Below are 15124 nucleotides of genomic sequence, written 5' to 3'. Positions count from 1 at the left end.
TCAAATGCTAGCCCCACCTAGCTTCCAGCGTCTCAGGGCCACTACAAGATTTTTTTTTTGCCTTGATAAAAACAAAGCACAAAATGGGACTTAACATCTTTTGTTTCTGCTTACAGGGAAAGCAGAGGTCCTACTGTGACACAAGCATGCCAGGAAAATAAGCCAGCAAGCCAAAATAGACTGGAATCAAGAACACTGGGAGAGGGCAGAGAAAAAGAATTCTAGGTATGATAGGAAGGATTCTGAAAAGTTACAGAATACGGTACAGAAACAGATGCTCTATGTTCTTTAGGATAAATGCCTAAGCCCTAGCACGTACTGGGTGTTGCTCTACATACAACCACATGCAAGGAACACCCATGGTTTGGGCAGGTTCTTCCTGTTGAGTGGTGAATGCAAGGTGGTATGTTTTTAAGCTTTGCAATATCATGCTTTGAACTCCAAGAGCCTTCCCAACCAGCATCTACTGAGAAGTCTGAAGAATACCCTCTCAAGGAGGCAAAGATACTGAATGACCTCATTCCCATCTCTCTTCCCAGTAAGGTTTTCTGCCTCCTCCCTCCTTGCCAGGAGGCAGAGATATGACCCAAGGTTGAAAAACAAATAACCACCATCTCAAATGACTTAGATTTAATCATCGGAAGCAAACTAAATGGAAAGCTTACAATAGAGAAGAATTACATGTCAGTGCCTTTTGCAAACTGAGCTGGGACAGAAAGGGACTGGGGCTGCCCCTCAACCCGATCCCTTCCAAACAAAGACATCCACAGTGTCCCTGGCAGTCTGGCTCAGGGAAGGGGGAGACTGTTGGCTCTGTGCGTTGAGGTCGCCTTGCCCACCGCTCACTCCTGGCCAGCATCAGGAGCCCCGCCTTGCTGGCTCTGGTCATCACCCTTTTTTTTGTGGCCTGATACGATGTCATCAATCCGCAGCAGTAGAACTGCCGTCTAGGAGAAAAACCACAGCCCCAAAGAGGTTAGCAAAGAAGGGAAGGACACTTGTTTTCTTTTAGACGTATCACCTAGCTCCTCCTATATAATTACCATTTTATCTGAAATCTACCCTTTCAGAGTCTTGAATGTAAAATGCAGTTCTCCGTAAGCAAGGGATGCAGCCTGTGCTACGTTACCTTGCCTTTTTTTTTTTTTCTTTTTCTTTTGGCCATGCTACACAGCTTGTGGGATTTTAGTTCCCCAACCAGAGACTGAACCCGGGCCCTCAGCAGTGAGAGAATGTAGTCCTAACCAATGGACTGCCAGGGAATTCCCTACCTTTTTTTTTTTAATTAAAAATATTTATTTATTTATTTTTGGCTGCACCGGGTCTTAGCTGCGGCATGCGGGACCTTCTTAGTTGTGGCATGTGGACTTCTTAGTTGCAGCATGTGAACTTCTTAGTTGTAGCATGTGAACTCTTAGTTGTGGCATGCACACGGGACCTAGTTTCCCGACCAGGGATCGAACCCGAGCCCCCTGCACTGACAGCACAGAGTCTTACCCACTGCACCAGGGAAGTCCCCCTACCTTGCTTTTTAAATGAGCTAAATATAAGTAGGGGGATGGAATTCCTTGGGAGATCTTTTGGGGAATACTCTGCCTTCTATCCCCCCCTCCTCAAGACTGGACCAAACACACTGTTTTCTGGTTATCTGGAAATAAACAGCACAGCATATGTCTTAAGAGTGCCTCACCTCCACTGCTGTCTTATACGTTTGCAGCTTTACAGCCAATGGTTCCCAGATGCCCAGTTCTTTCATGTCCACCAAAGTACCTGTCTCACCATTTACGCCCCAGGTCTCACAATTCTCCTGGGTGTGCTTGGCCTATAGTTGGAACAAGCATAAATAATTAAAGGGGAAAATACTAGGAACAAGTAAGCTGACAGAGACCATTACATAAAAATCAAATACACTGCATTGATAAGGTAGGGATAAGAGGAAATGGCAACGACAACAAACAAATCAAAAATTAAGAAAGAGAAGAGATTTTAAGGGAACAAGCTACCAGGAGAACCTGGAAAGACAGACATGAACTACCCTCTTAGGCCAAACACAGCTTTTCCTACCCCATCAAGAGAAGAGCACGGAAAGGAACTCACCCGAAGGGAGGTAAGTAGACGGATGGTGCTGGCCCCACAGTTTTGAATAAGGGTACGAGGGATGACCTCTAGGGCTTGGGCAACAGCCCGATATGGCCATTGTTCCACACCAGTCATGGCCTTGGATTTTTCTGTCAAGGCATGAGCCACAGCCATCTCAGAAGCCCCACCCCCAGGCACCAGCTGAGGGTCCAGGAGAACATTGCGGCACACCTGCATGGCATCCTGGAGGTTGCGTTCTACTTCCTTGGGAAAGGAAACAAAGAGTATAAAGCCAAAGCTTGATGACTCAAGGACAAATCAGAAGTACCAAACGACTTCCTGACTGCCAAGTTCGGTAAACCACCAAGGAGGGCAAACTAAGAAAGGTCCTTCAAACCTTTTGGGCAGGGCAGATGCTACTAACTCTGGAAAAACACATTAACTACAACTGCAACAAGGCCAGGGGGAATGTGGTGTCACTCTGGGATGTTAGACTTTTGTCCATTGTGCTTGACAGACCTATAACCCTACTCTGTCCTGTCTAGCTGTGTACTCCAGGAGGCTGCACAGTGTAGTGGAAACTCTACTTACTAGTTATATGCCTCTGGTAAATTACCTAACCTCACTAAGGAAAAAAAAAAGTAATATTTATAATTTCAACTTAAAAAACAAGGAAACAGTGGTTACTAGTGGATGGGGAAATGATGAGTCATTGTTCAATGGGTATAGTGTCTCAATTTTTTGAGATAAAAAAAGTTCTGAAGATCTGTTGCATGTGAATATGAATACACTTAAAACTGCTGTAACTATACACTTAAAAATGATTCAGATGATATATTTTACATTAAAAACATTTTAAACCATGATTAAAAATAAAAATATTAAAAAAAAAAAAGAAGAGAGAGATTTGTGGCTTCAGATGGCAATTAAATAACTATAAATGGGCAACAGGATGATTTTAGGCCCTCTGGGAAACTCTCAAGAAATGGAATGACCTAGATCATTCAGTCACACTTCCAAGGCTGACTCACCGAGAGAATCTCTTTGCTGGCCCCCCGGAGGAGAATGGTGCAGGCCTTGGGGTCTCTGCATTCAGTGATGAATGTAAAGTACTCATCTCCAATTTTCTTGATTTCCAATAGGCCTGCCCCTGTCCCAACATCTTCTTCTCTCAGTTCCTCTGGTCGGCTGACTATCCGGCCCCCACAGGCTCTATTGATTAGATGGGGAGAAGGGGGACAGGGAGAAGACCAGATGATGTCATACTTTTACTCATCTTCCTGGTCCTTAGGGTCTGCGGTGGGGTGTAAGGGTTAAGGGCCAAAGTGGACTGCTAACAACATTTCTACCTAACTCGAGACGTCTTGGTTGCCGGTGAAATAGATTTCCAAATATGTAGGTGAAGTTTCCTTAAACTAATGTGGCTTTATAAGTGAAAGTGTGCATACCTAAGGCAACTACTGTAACGAGATACAGGTTAATTCAAAATATACTTCGTGGACCCTAAAATTTGGACAAATGAATTCTTATGCATATCTGACCATGTGTATAACACATAATGGTCATTTCTAGATAGAACTCATCCTATAATGCCTAGTTAGATCTCAAGGTCAATAACAGGACTGTACTAAAGACAATGTAAAGGGCAAGCAAGAAATAAGGCGATTAAGTACATAAGTATATGTCTCACCCCGTTTTAATGAATGTAGGGCTAATTTTTTATTTGTCACTTTTTCCCCACTCATGGGCATGTAGAGTCAACTATGTATATGTATGTATGCCGAGCCATTTCAGAGCAAGCGTTTTAAGTATAAAATTGGATTTGGATCTATGGCATATTATGTGATGTAGAATAGACTCACCTTTAAAAAAAAAATTACTCTTAAAAATAGATGGTATCTGAGCCTACATATTCATGCTGAAGTAGTGAGTGCAATCTAAGGTTGCATTAACAGCAGCTGAGGATCCAATCAAGGTAATTGTTGGATCTGCTATATTCTGAGCTAGTTAAAACAGACTGATCTGAAATGGACCCCTATACCAAGGTAGTGATCATAGATGTCTAAGCATAAGCTGTTCACTACTGGTTAGGAGCAGTAGAGTCTCAGGCAGCAGATAACTGTTACTCTAGATAGAGGACTTCTTCTTCTTCAAATATTTATTTACTTACTTGGCTGCGCTGGGTCTTAGTTGCAGCATGCAGGAACTTTAGTTGTGGCATGTGGGATCTAGTTCCCTGACCAGGGATCGAACCCAGGCCCCCTGCATTGGGAGCATGGAGTCCTAGCCACTAGACCACCAGGAAGTCCCTAGACAGAGGACTTCTGAAGAGGGCAGATGGCTAAACCCAGGTTATTTCCATCTGTAAATAATTTGGCTAGCCTTATCCTATGCTAAACTTTTTCAGATAAGGATGACTACATTATGAAGCTACAAAATAAAAACACATGGGAAGGAGAATCTTATTTTTACCTGGCCTACTCACCTAGCAATGCGATTATTGTCTGTCTTCCGGACTCTGCGGATGGCTGTGATATTGGCCCGCATGAGGTAGTGCTGAGCTAAATCTGCAAGAATAGAGGTGTCAAGCTGGAAACCAGAAACCCTGGGTTCTGAACAGGTTTTATCCTCCACATACCCTAACCATCACATGTTAATTATGTTCAGTGTATGACAACATGCGAGGAAAAAAATCACCGACCCTCTTCTACCACAACAATAGTCTGGAAAAATGAATGTAGTCCTACCTGAGATGCCCTTTTCTGTGATGACCACGTCTGGCTTCAGATGGATAATGTCCTCACAGAGCTGCTGAATGTACTCTTCTTCCATCTGGAGGATTCGGGTGAAGTCTTCCTCTCGTGTGATCTCAATGTCAGTCTATGTGGTGAAGAAAAGTCACTCTGAATTAAAAATTTTGGATTGGTGAAGCTCTTTAGGGTCATCCTAACCACTATACTCCCTCCATCCAGCACTCTCATGTATCCCAGAAAGCATGAGTTAGAATAAGCCACGACCCAACACCTCTATAAGCCACTTTAGCTCCAGCAGTCATCTAGTTTAACCCCATTTAATTATAAAGCAACTGGAATGCAAAGTCACAATGCAATTAGTGGAGTTTGGCTAAGGTCTCTAGCCACTTAGTTCAATGTTTCTTCTGACCTGTCAGTGTGCATGGTAACTCAGGGTCTTAATTCTTCTCACTAATGAATCGATTCTTGTTCCCAACCACTGTTTGATAAGCTTCAATTACTTTGTTTTATCCAAGGGTGATGGAGCCTTGTGAGCTTCCTGCCCTCTGGAAATTCTTTGGCACTTTAAAGCTCAATTAACTCCTACTCTATGTTCTACTGATGCATTAGGAAAGGTGGCATGATAGTGTGGAATTGAAGCCGAACAGAGCTGGGTTCAAGTTCTGATTTCGCCAATACCAGCTGTGTTCCTCAAGCAATTAACCTAACTTCTCTGAGGTGTAGATCCCTCATCTGTAAAATGGAAGTCAGTATCATCTGCTGTAAAGAGTAGTTGTAAGAATCAGAGATTACTTGTAAAGGTCACAGAGTAGGCACGTAACAGACTCTTTTTATTTCCCTTGTCCATATTAACAGATTCTTACATCAAATTTAAGGAATAGGGCCAGGGACATTACCTGGCTTTCTCCTTTCTTGTATTCCAGAGAAGAATCCAGCAGCACGATGCGAGGGTTCTTGATATAGCGCCGCATCCGTGGATGGGTCACATCCTTGTTAATCATGACTCCACGTAGCACACACGAGTCTTCAATGATGCCGCCAGGTATCTGAGCAAAAGAACCACTTCAATCCACAACCAGGAGATAATTTCTCAACTCCCTGCCCAGACATTCATCTTTCCCAAATGACCACCATTTCAGATTTTTAAAGTATCTTTTTTCCATGAACCTCTAAAACAACTACAGTTGCAATCACACTTCTTTCTCTCTAGGAAGCACATCAATCTTAGACCATGATACACAATTTGAAGGTTGGCTGAGACAGAAATTCAGTGATTGACAAAGATTTAAAGGGGCACAGGGACTTCCCTGGTGGTCCAGTGGGTAAGACTCCGCACTCCCAATGCAGGGGGCCTGGGTTTGATCCCTGGTCAGGGAACTAGATCCCGCATGTGGCAACTAAAAGATCCTTCATGCTGCAATGAGGATCCCGTGTGCCGCAACTAACACCTGGCGCAGCCGAATGAATGAATGAGAGAATCACGCAATACTTCTTAAAAAAAAAAAAAAAGGACGCAGATCTCTACTTCCTGAAAGATATTTCCATGAATTTTAGACATAGGGCTCCATCTACTGGCCACAAGATATTAATGCTACTTTAAAATCTTAAATTAATAAAGATGGAGAAAGCATTCTGGGGCTTATTAGCGCTATGCTGTAGAGCCCTTGTTTATTTCCTGACCCAGTGGCTGATATGTATGCAAATGCACAAATACAGACACAAAAATAAGCCTTTCTCTTGCCCCTGTAGACCTTGTGTAGGAACAGCAGTGAAGCTAACAGAATTATTTCAGATACCTCTTTGGCACCCTCTTTTTCAAGTTTTTGTTTTCCAGGTAGCAAATACTCTTCTTCCTGGTTCTAATAATAAAAATATCTTGCTCTGATTTAAACTTATTTCCTCCACAAGTGTGATGACTCATGCTAGGAAATAATTTGTCTCCAAAGTACACACTCAAAGAGTTTACCTTTTCTACCTTTGCGTATTTCTTGATGTCAATCTCCTTCCGACCGTTCTCCTCAAACTGTACAGTTTTGACAGCATCCAGGGCAATGTTGCAAGCCAAAGAAGACCACCGACTGATTACTTTGGTAGTAATGGAGCTGTTGATGATGTTCAGCATGGCATCTCGGTTACTGGTGTCAACAGGGGTACTGGAGAAAAGAAAAACGAATAATATGCTCAGTGGGATCCTGGATGTTTAAGGAAGTCCTCATCTATATCTTGATGACTGTAATAGTGGGCCAACAGGCAGAACAAGGGGAATCTGTTCCTTTGTAGGAAACTCAGTGTTATCAAGAAGTAACTTTGTCCACCCTCTGCCTTTTAGCAAGATTACAATTAACCCATCCCTGAAAGGTGTCTCAAATCCCTGAGTAATCTGCTCTCATGTCTGACAACTCTCCACACTTACAGAGTTTACAGTAAAATAATTTCTTTACCTTCTGCTCCAACCAAATAAACTCTATTACTTTCACAACTTGGGTCAAGACACATTTTACCTTTGAAACCTCATCCTATAACTAACAAATTCTGAGAGCTCCTCTGGAGAATCACCATCGGTCTGTGCTATCCATTTGGACACCTGATTCTATTTTACCTAGCATCATAATACATGGTGCGCCACAGTGTTTTTATGTGTTTAGTCTCCTCTAACGAAATTACAAATTTGTACATGGCAAGACTATCTAGAATCATAAGTTGTAAGAGACCTTGGATACCATCTTGTCCAAATTTTCATACTGCTGAAATCCCTTTTATTAACACAGTAAGACACACAATAAGCAATCATTAAATAGTTGCTGAATTATGTATTTTAGGGAAAAAGCAATAGCTCTAAAAATATTATCTAAGATATACAGGCAGTTATTGCTTGATAAAAAGAAAAACATTAATGATTCAGCTCCAAATATTCAATAAATCCTTTGTGTACTCTACATTCTTACAAAGCTTACTTCATAAAAATGTTTTAAATCAAGCACCTCCTTCTGTAAGAGTGCTAGACAGATATTATCATATACTATGTTTCTTAACAGCAGGAAGTACAATACAAAGCTCACCAAATTGCTAGGTACTTGTGTACCCGACAACCTAAGGATATGAGTAGAAAATTATAGGTTTTAATTAATTAATTAAAAATAAATTTATTTAAATAACTGATTTATTTTTGGCTGTGCTGGGTCTTCATTGCTGCGTGTGGGCTTTCTCTACTTGTGGTGCACGAGTTTCTCACTGTGGTAGTGTCCCTTGTTGCGGAGCACAGGCTCTAGGTGCGCAGGCTTCAGTAGCTGTGGCTCGCGGGCTCCAGAGCGCAGGCTCAGTAGTTGTGGTTCATGGGCTTAGTTGCTCCATGGCATGTGGAATCTTCCCGGACCAGGGCTCGAACCCGTATCCCTGCATTGGCAGATGGATTCTTAACCACTGCGCAACCAGGTAAGTCCCAGGTTTTATTTTTTAAACAACTTTTTTTTTTTTTAAGAAATTCACGTTCTTTTATTTATTTATTTATTTATTTATTTATGACTGTGTTGAGTCTTCGTTTCTGTGCGAGGGCTTTCTCTAGTTGCGGCAAGTGGGGACCACTCTTCATCGCGGTGTGCAGGCCTCTCACCCTCGCGGCCTCTCTTGTTGCGGAGCACAAGCTCCAGACGCGCAGGCTCAGCAATTGTGGCTCACGGGCCCAGTTGCTCCGTGGCATGTGGGATCTTCCCAGACCAGGGCTCGAACCCGTGTCCCCTGCATTGGCAGGCAGATTCTCAACCACTGCGCCACCAGGGAAGCCCTCTAAAAACTTTTATTTCTCTTACCCTTTCCTTCATTTTGCTCCCCTCTTTGTTTCTCCTTCTCACAAAATACCACCAGGGTATAAACTACTGGTGATGTGCTCGGCCTTCCTTTACCATCTAAGAACAGATTAGTTTTCCAGGCCTCCCATAGTTGACACTACCCATTTCTGGTCCCCACCTCCAATACCTTATTTTCTTAAGGGTGCTGATCATATCATCCAAAGCCCTGCGGTAAGCACTGATCACCACTGTTGGGTGCATCTGCTGCTCCAGGAAGTGCTCAGCCACAGACAGCATCTCCCCTGCTGAAAAAAGATGCATACACCATAACATTTTGAAAAGTACCTGGATATCAAGGCAACTTCATTATGCTTCTAAAAATACCTGCTCTTTTTTCTTAAGTACGTTTCCCCAAAGTATGCAAATACTATTCCAGATTTTATACTTTGTACAAGCAAATTTGGAAAAAAAAAATTCTCATCAGATATATTTTAAATGATCAAAGATTGATCCCAGGGTTTACTTATTCTTGTGATCTAACTAAATATTTGTTCCCAGTTTCCTAAACAAATGGTAAACATTTTCCCGAAGACTCTAAAAGAGAAAGAAAAATAAAGGAAAATTGACTTGCTTATTATTTCAATACCTAGGATGTAGTCAAACTGCTGGTACTGAAAACAAAAAAACCCACAAGACTTTATACCTGGAAGAATACCCATAAAAACTTACAAAATTTACCCTCTGGAAGAGGGATTATTGGTAAAATGTCCCTTCCTTTTAAAAACTGTCCTTACTTTCTAATTCTAATTAACACACACACACACACAAAAGCTTGTTTCTAAAAAAAGTTTTGAAGAGGAAAAACCATTATTTTGGTCAAAAAAAGGACCTTTTGCACAAAGGGCTTGTACTACCAGGTCCACTGATACTAATTTTTAAAATGTACACAAATGTGTAAAAGTTCACATGTATACTCTTTGGCATGTGCTCAAATGTTTGATTTCAATACTTTAGAATTCCTAAGTGACCATCATGTATATTAAAAGAAAGATAATCAAATATTTTGAAACATGCTCTAATAAGTTAACTTAGAAAAGACTATACCCTGTTAAAGAAGCATCAGAACAGTATCACAGAAGAAAGATATCTTCAGAAATGGCAGTTTTGGTTTTTTAAAAGCTACCTAAGTCTAAGAAACCTAGACTCATGGATACTTAACCTACTTAATATCTCCAGGAGATTTAACTAAGATTACCAGCTAGAAAATTCTGCCTGAAACCTAAAGCTCATCTTCTACCCAAATAAGTGAAAAAGCATATGGAGTCTTACCTACTTCTTTCATCCTCCAAGTTTCAGTACAGAACTAGCCATATGTAATTAATCCTCAATCCACAAAAGAACTGGATCTAAAGATGTGATTAGTTGGTGGTGACTCAAGCAAATCTCCACCCAACTCACCATTCTCAAAATGCAGTACAAAGGCATTTAAAAATTAATTTTTAAGAAGTTCATATTATAATAATTTTGTTAAGGATTCTATTTTTAGGCCTGTGGGCCAACACTATAAATTGGCATCTCCTAACTGAAAATAGTTTTTCCCTCAATTCCTGAAAACATATTGCTACAGATTTTTTTTTTTTAATTAATTAATTTTTATTTTTGGCCGTGCCACACGGCTTGTGGGATCTTAGTTCCCCAACCGGGGATCGAACCCGCCCCCTCGGCAGTGAAAAAGTGTGGAGTTCTAACCACTGGACCACTGGGGAATTCCCATGTAACACATGTAAACAAGTGTCCTTTACGTGGTATATTTAGTGGCATGTTTTCCACATTTTTTGCGCATTTTCTTGTTGATTTCACTGTTTAAAATGGCCTAAGTATAGTCCTAAAGTACTATCTAATTTTCCTATGTGCAAGAAAGCTGTAATGTGCCCTGTAGAGAAAATAACTTACTACATAAGCTTTGTTCAGGCATAAGTTATAGTGCTACGGGCATGAGTCCAGTGTTAATGAATCAACAATATATATAAATAAAGTGTCTTTAAAACAAACAAATAAAACATAAAACATACATATTTATGCATTGATAAATATGTGACTGGACGCTTGAGGAACCTAACCCTATACTCCCCCCGGAGTGATGGTTTAGTATTCACTAATTCAGTGTTTGTGGTGACTTTATAGAATATAACTTATTGTGAGTATGACAATGGACTGTATTTTATTCAATCAGATTTGCAAAGCTCATCCTATACCATGATGAACATTTTATGCTCAGTTGGAGAGAATACACAGAAAATTAGCAAAAAGTTCTTTAAACATTTATAATTAGTGGATTGGTAAAAATGTTCTTCTTAAAATATGACTCAGGGGACTTCTTTGGCGGTCTAGTGGTTAAGACCCCATGCTTTCACTGCAGGGGGTGCGGCGGGTTCCATCTCTAGTCAGGGCACTAAGATCCCACATGCCGCGCGTTGCGGTCAAAACAAAACAAAAAGCTCTGACGTTATTTCTGGCAAAAATCTTAATGTTTCAATCTAATTTTCCTTATCAACCTTCCATTCTTTTCTTACCAAGAATAATTACAGATGTGGTCCCATCTCCAACCTCTTCATCCTGTGTCCGGCTAATTTCAATCATGGACTTGGCTGCTGGATGCTGTACTTGAATCTGAAAGAAAGACCTCTTAACCCATTCTGCTTGGTCCTAACTCTTGCGGTTCTTGCTTCCACACTTACTCCCTTTTATTGTTTTACCACAGCTTTAAAGATTAAAAGTGGCCCCTAAAATATCTAAGTAAAACACCTTTCCAACTCTTTTTCTTTTTGGGGAAAAATGCATTAGGACAACTTAACTACTGAAGTTTCTTGAGAACAGAACAGTATCTTTTAGCTTATTTATTGGGAACACCATTGTTGTGGTTGAATTGTGTCCTCTCAAAGAACATGTTGATGTCTCATCCCCTGAAAACTATATTTGGAAATAGGGTCTTTGCAGATATAACCAAGTTAAGATGAGGTCATAGGGGTAATCAAGGTATGCTCTAAACCCAACCACTGGTGTCCTTATGAGACACACAAGAAAATGCCATATGACAGAAAGAGAGCTTATAAGCCAAGGAATGTGGTCAAGCATCAGAAGCTATAAGAGGAAGGATTCTTCCCTAGAGCCTTCAGAAGGAGCATGGCACTGCTGACACCTTGAGTTTGGACCGCCAGCCTCCAGTCCATGTGAATAAATTTCTGTTGTTTCAAGTCACACAGTCTGTGGTAATCTGCTACAACAGCCCAAAAAAGCTAATCATTATTTACATTATCTCTTTATGTGTTCTTTATAAAATGTTAGAAAGCAAAACGAAAAGTCAAACCTCTCGAAGAATAGCATTGCCATCATTGGTCATCACAATGCCTCCCATTGGGTCCAAAAGCATCTAGGACAAAAGCAGAAGTTATATTTAAGTGTCCCAGAAAACAGAAAGGGAAAATCTGTAGTCGAAGTTTCAGTAATGAGATAAGCCTACCTTCATCATAGACTTGGGTCCCAAACATGTTCGGATGACATCTGCAATAGTCTATGGAAAGAAAATAAAAAACATGTAAGCACAAATCAGAAGATAGTGAGTGTGTTAGGGGAAGAGGCATGAGTAACCCACAGAGCCAGTGTTTTAACAAGGACACTTCTAAAGTAGGGTTGGCGACCACTTTAAATACAGCACGCCACATGGCTAGATTCTGTTCTTTGCTTTTTCCGCTTCGGGAATGTTTTCTGGATGCAGAAACAAATAACTTTTCACAAGGAAAAAAAGGGACATGCCTCCCAGAGCTTCAGTTTCCCAGCAGTCCAGATAACTGAAAGTCCACGTATTTGTATTTCTTTCCATGATAGTAGCCTCCACCCCATGCTAATTAGATCTAGGGCTATTTCATTCTTTCATTCAAAAGATATTTACTGAATACCTATCCAGGATCTACACTGAGTACTAGGAATACAAAAGGGAATTAATACAGTTCTTCCCTTCAACTAACTCAGTCTAGTATGGGAGACAAACACAAACAGAATATTATGAGACAATATACAGCAATAGAATATGCACAAGTTAATATAAGAAGACCATTAGGCCTAGCTCAGAGAGGGAAGGCTTCCTTCTCCTTACCACCGAGACGGCAATGTCCGGAAGGAAGGGAAGTCAACTTTTCCTCTGCCTAATTGCAAACAAATACAGAAATACTAGGGAAGGCAGCTACAGGCAAACTACTATAAACAACTTAAAAGATGTGCTACCTTGGCAGCATTGATGTTTCCAGATTGAACTTTTCTTCCAGATTCACGCTTTGTGTTCTGGCCTAAAATAGATAAAAACAAAAGGCAACAGCCCAGGATTGCCCCACTGTATATAAGCTATTTATTCCCCAATCTTTGAAAATAAAAACACACCCAGGTTTCATGATGTATATACGGATTAAAGCTTATCAACCTGTAGTCTTTAAATATGTGCAGCTTATTGTATGTCAATTATACCTCGACAAACTGTTAAAAAGTAAACATATATACTTATGTTTATTTATTTACTTCAACCCCTGGTATACGAAGAAACAATCCATAAAGCTTCAACTTTGGAATCTTGGTCATCACTTTCCCTCTAGCCAAACATTCATGTATTTACAGCAAGAATTCATAACCTGAGATCTGAGATCCATGAGATTCTCAAAGGGCTGGTGTCTCTAAAAAGCATCAATCTCCTTTACGTAAAAAGGGAGTCTGGGGGTTCATATTCTCATACTTGGATATGGGGAATCATACTGACAGTCCCAGCATAATTACTGATAGGGCCCCCCACTGTGCTGTGGAATGAGAACACACACTCAAGTGTCTGGGTTTGCCAAGATAGTCACATCATGCTTGGACGTAACCAGAATGCCTCAGTTACCCATTTACCATTAGAAAGAGCTGACTACGTATTTTAATAAGGAGCCTGACTGGATACAGCCACTAATGCCAGAGATTAACGTGGACCTCCAAAGGGCTGCACAATGCACCACTCAGTCACCCCAGGGCCCTCTCAATGAGAGACAAGCCAATGACTATAACTGAACCTATGTAATGTCTCACTCCTCTCTCCAAATTATATTTTCCCTACAATTTGCTGTAAAATTTTCGATCCAGTCCCATCAAATCTAAACACAATTCTCAGGATTTAGATTCCTATTTCAGGCAGTGATAACTAAAATCCTGCATGGACCTTTCTAATGGATTCATCAGAAAAAATAGGGTTTTTTTCTGGGTTAAGTGAATTCTTGTCTGAAAACAGTTATTTTCCAAGTAGAGACAAAATAGATAAAATCTTGGAATAGCATTCTCTACAAAGAAGATGGTGAGGGAGGGAAAATGGCTAGTCAGGCATCTCAGGTGCTCTTGCAAATAGGATACGGAAGTTACACAGGTTGGAAACATACCAAGGGAAGACAAGGGAAATGGGACTCGTAAGTAAGGAAAGAAATCTGGGATGTTCCCGAAGGGCAAAGAGAACCAATCGAGGAATCTGGGAAAACTCAGCTGGTAAGTGGGAAATATTACAACGGAGAGGACACTTGAGGGAATAATTACATCTAAGCCAGACCAATGAAGGAAGCAGGGTTATTACTTCGTGAACAGGGGTTGACTAACGGAAATTCAAGAGGACGGCTACCGAAGAGGAAGTGGCCAAGGATACCACTCGCTGTTTGCCAGACCCTCTTTTAAACAGCTGTATCTCCTTATCTCATTTAAGCCTCACAATCCTATGAGGAAATACTGTTAACCCTAATAACAAAGATGGAGCCATTTTCAATCAAGCAGTTTGGCCAAGGCCACACCGTTACTAAGGGATGAGCCAAGATTATAAAACTAGGCCAAACTAAAAAACCTTTATTCATTCAACTACACACTGAAAATCGCTCAAGGAAGCGTTCAAGGGCGGGGGTTGGGGGTGAAGAACGGAACGCCGTTCCGTTCAACAGGCTCGGCGACAGGAAGGTCAGTTTACATTTGCCAAGACAGGGGAATGGGTTAAGAGAAGAGAGGGAAACAGGAGAAGGGGCTTCCAAAATTAACGACTGGAAGGCTCAGTGGCCGGACCTGAGCGGGACTGGGCTGGGGCAAGGCTGTAAAGTGCGGAAAAAGAGGGGTGGTGAAGGGGGGGGGGGTGTCCCTTCCCCGGCTTTCCCACAACTCACTAAGCACGAGTACCGGACGATGACCCATCATGGCGGCGCGATGCAGAGCCGGGTACCCAGAGCTGGGGGAACCCGCAGAACCTTCTGGAGAGAGAGAACCAGCGAAGCCCAGAAAACGCTGCCTCCACAGGGCTCACACACAAACCCGCTACTCTCCGGGTCCCACCAATCACCGCACCCACCTCACTGACCGGCACGCACACAGACCAATTGACATTCTTAGCCCCGCCCCCTACGTAAGAACGCAGGGAAAGCTAGATAGAGAGGGCACAGACGCTTGCGCAATAGGGTGGCC

The 15124-nt window shown here is 41.5% G+C and overlaps 1 protein-coding gene across 2 annotated transcripts; it reads right to left on the bottom strand.

Annotated features, from left to right (window-relative positions):
• Positions 1–615: 615 nt before the first annotated feature.
• CCT3 (chaperonin containing TCP1 subunit 3) lies at positions 616–14987 on the bottom strand. 2 transcript variants are annotated; one of them, XM_082456767.1, is made up of 14 exons: positions 14830–14987; positions 12899–12960; positions 12138–12188; positions 11985–12047; positions 11191–11287; positions 8805–8922; positions 6799–6985; positions 5729–5878; positions 4827–4959; positions 4565–4646; positions 3111–3291; positions 2098–2343; positions 1691–1822; positions 616–947 (listed from the first exon to the last, which is right to left on the bottom strand). In XM_082456767.1, the coding sequence occupies exons 1-14, from the start codon at positions 14858–14860 to the stop codon at positions 843–845; spliced, it is 1638 nt and encodes a 545-aa protein (XP_082312893.1). In that variant the 5' UTR covers positions 14861–14987; the 3' UTR covers positions 616–842. The 2 variants fall into 2 exon arrangements, with proteins under 2 accessions (XP_082312893.1, XP_082312894.1); XM_082456768.1 differs by having other exon boundaries at positions 6808–6985.
• Between the last annotated feature and the right edge of the window lie 137 nt (positions 14988–15124).

The sequence above is a fragment of the Balaenoptera physalus genome (genome assembly GCF_965194825.1).
Source record: "Balaenoptera physalus genome assembly, chromosome: 1".
Taxonomy (NCBI): Eukaryota; Metazoa; Chordata; class Mammalia; order Artiodactyla; family Balaenopteridae; genus Balaenoptera; species Balaenoptera physalus.
This window is presented reverse-complemented; position numbering and strand designations above follow the sequence as displayed.

Bases quoted from the DNA above. Each gene is read 5' to 3' on its own strand.
- CCT3 (XM_082456767.1), bottom strand. From the start codon at position 14,860: ATGATGGGTCATCGTCCGGTACTCGTGCTTA. The intron at 8,923-11,190 runs GTAAGAAAAGAA...ATCTTTTTTCAG, and splicing joins CACATCTGTAATTATTCTTG to CAGGGGAGATGCTGTCTGTG. The intron at 6,986-8,804 runs GTATTGGAGGTG...TCTTTTCTCCAG, and splicing joins AGCACCCTTAAGAAAATAAG to TACCCCTGTTGACACCAGTA.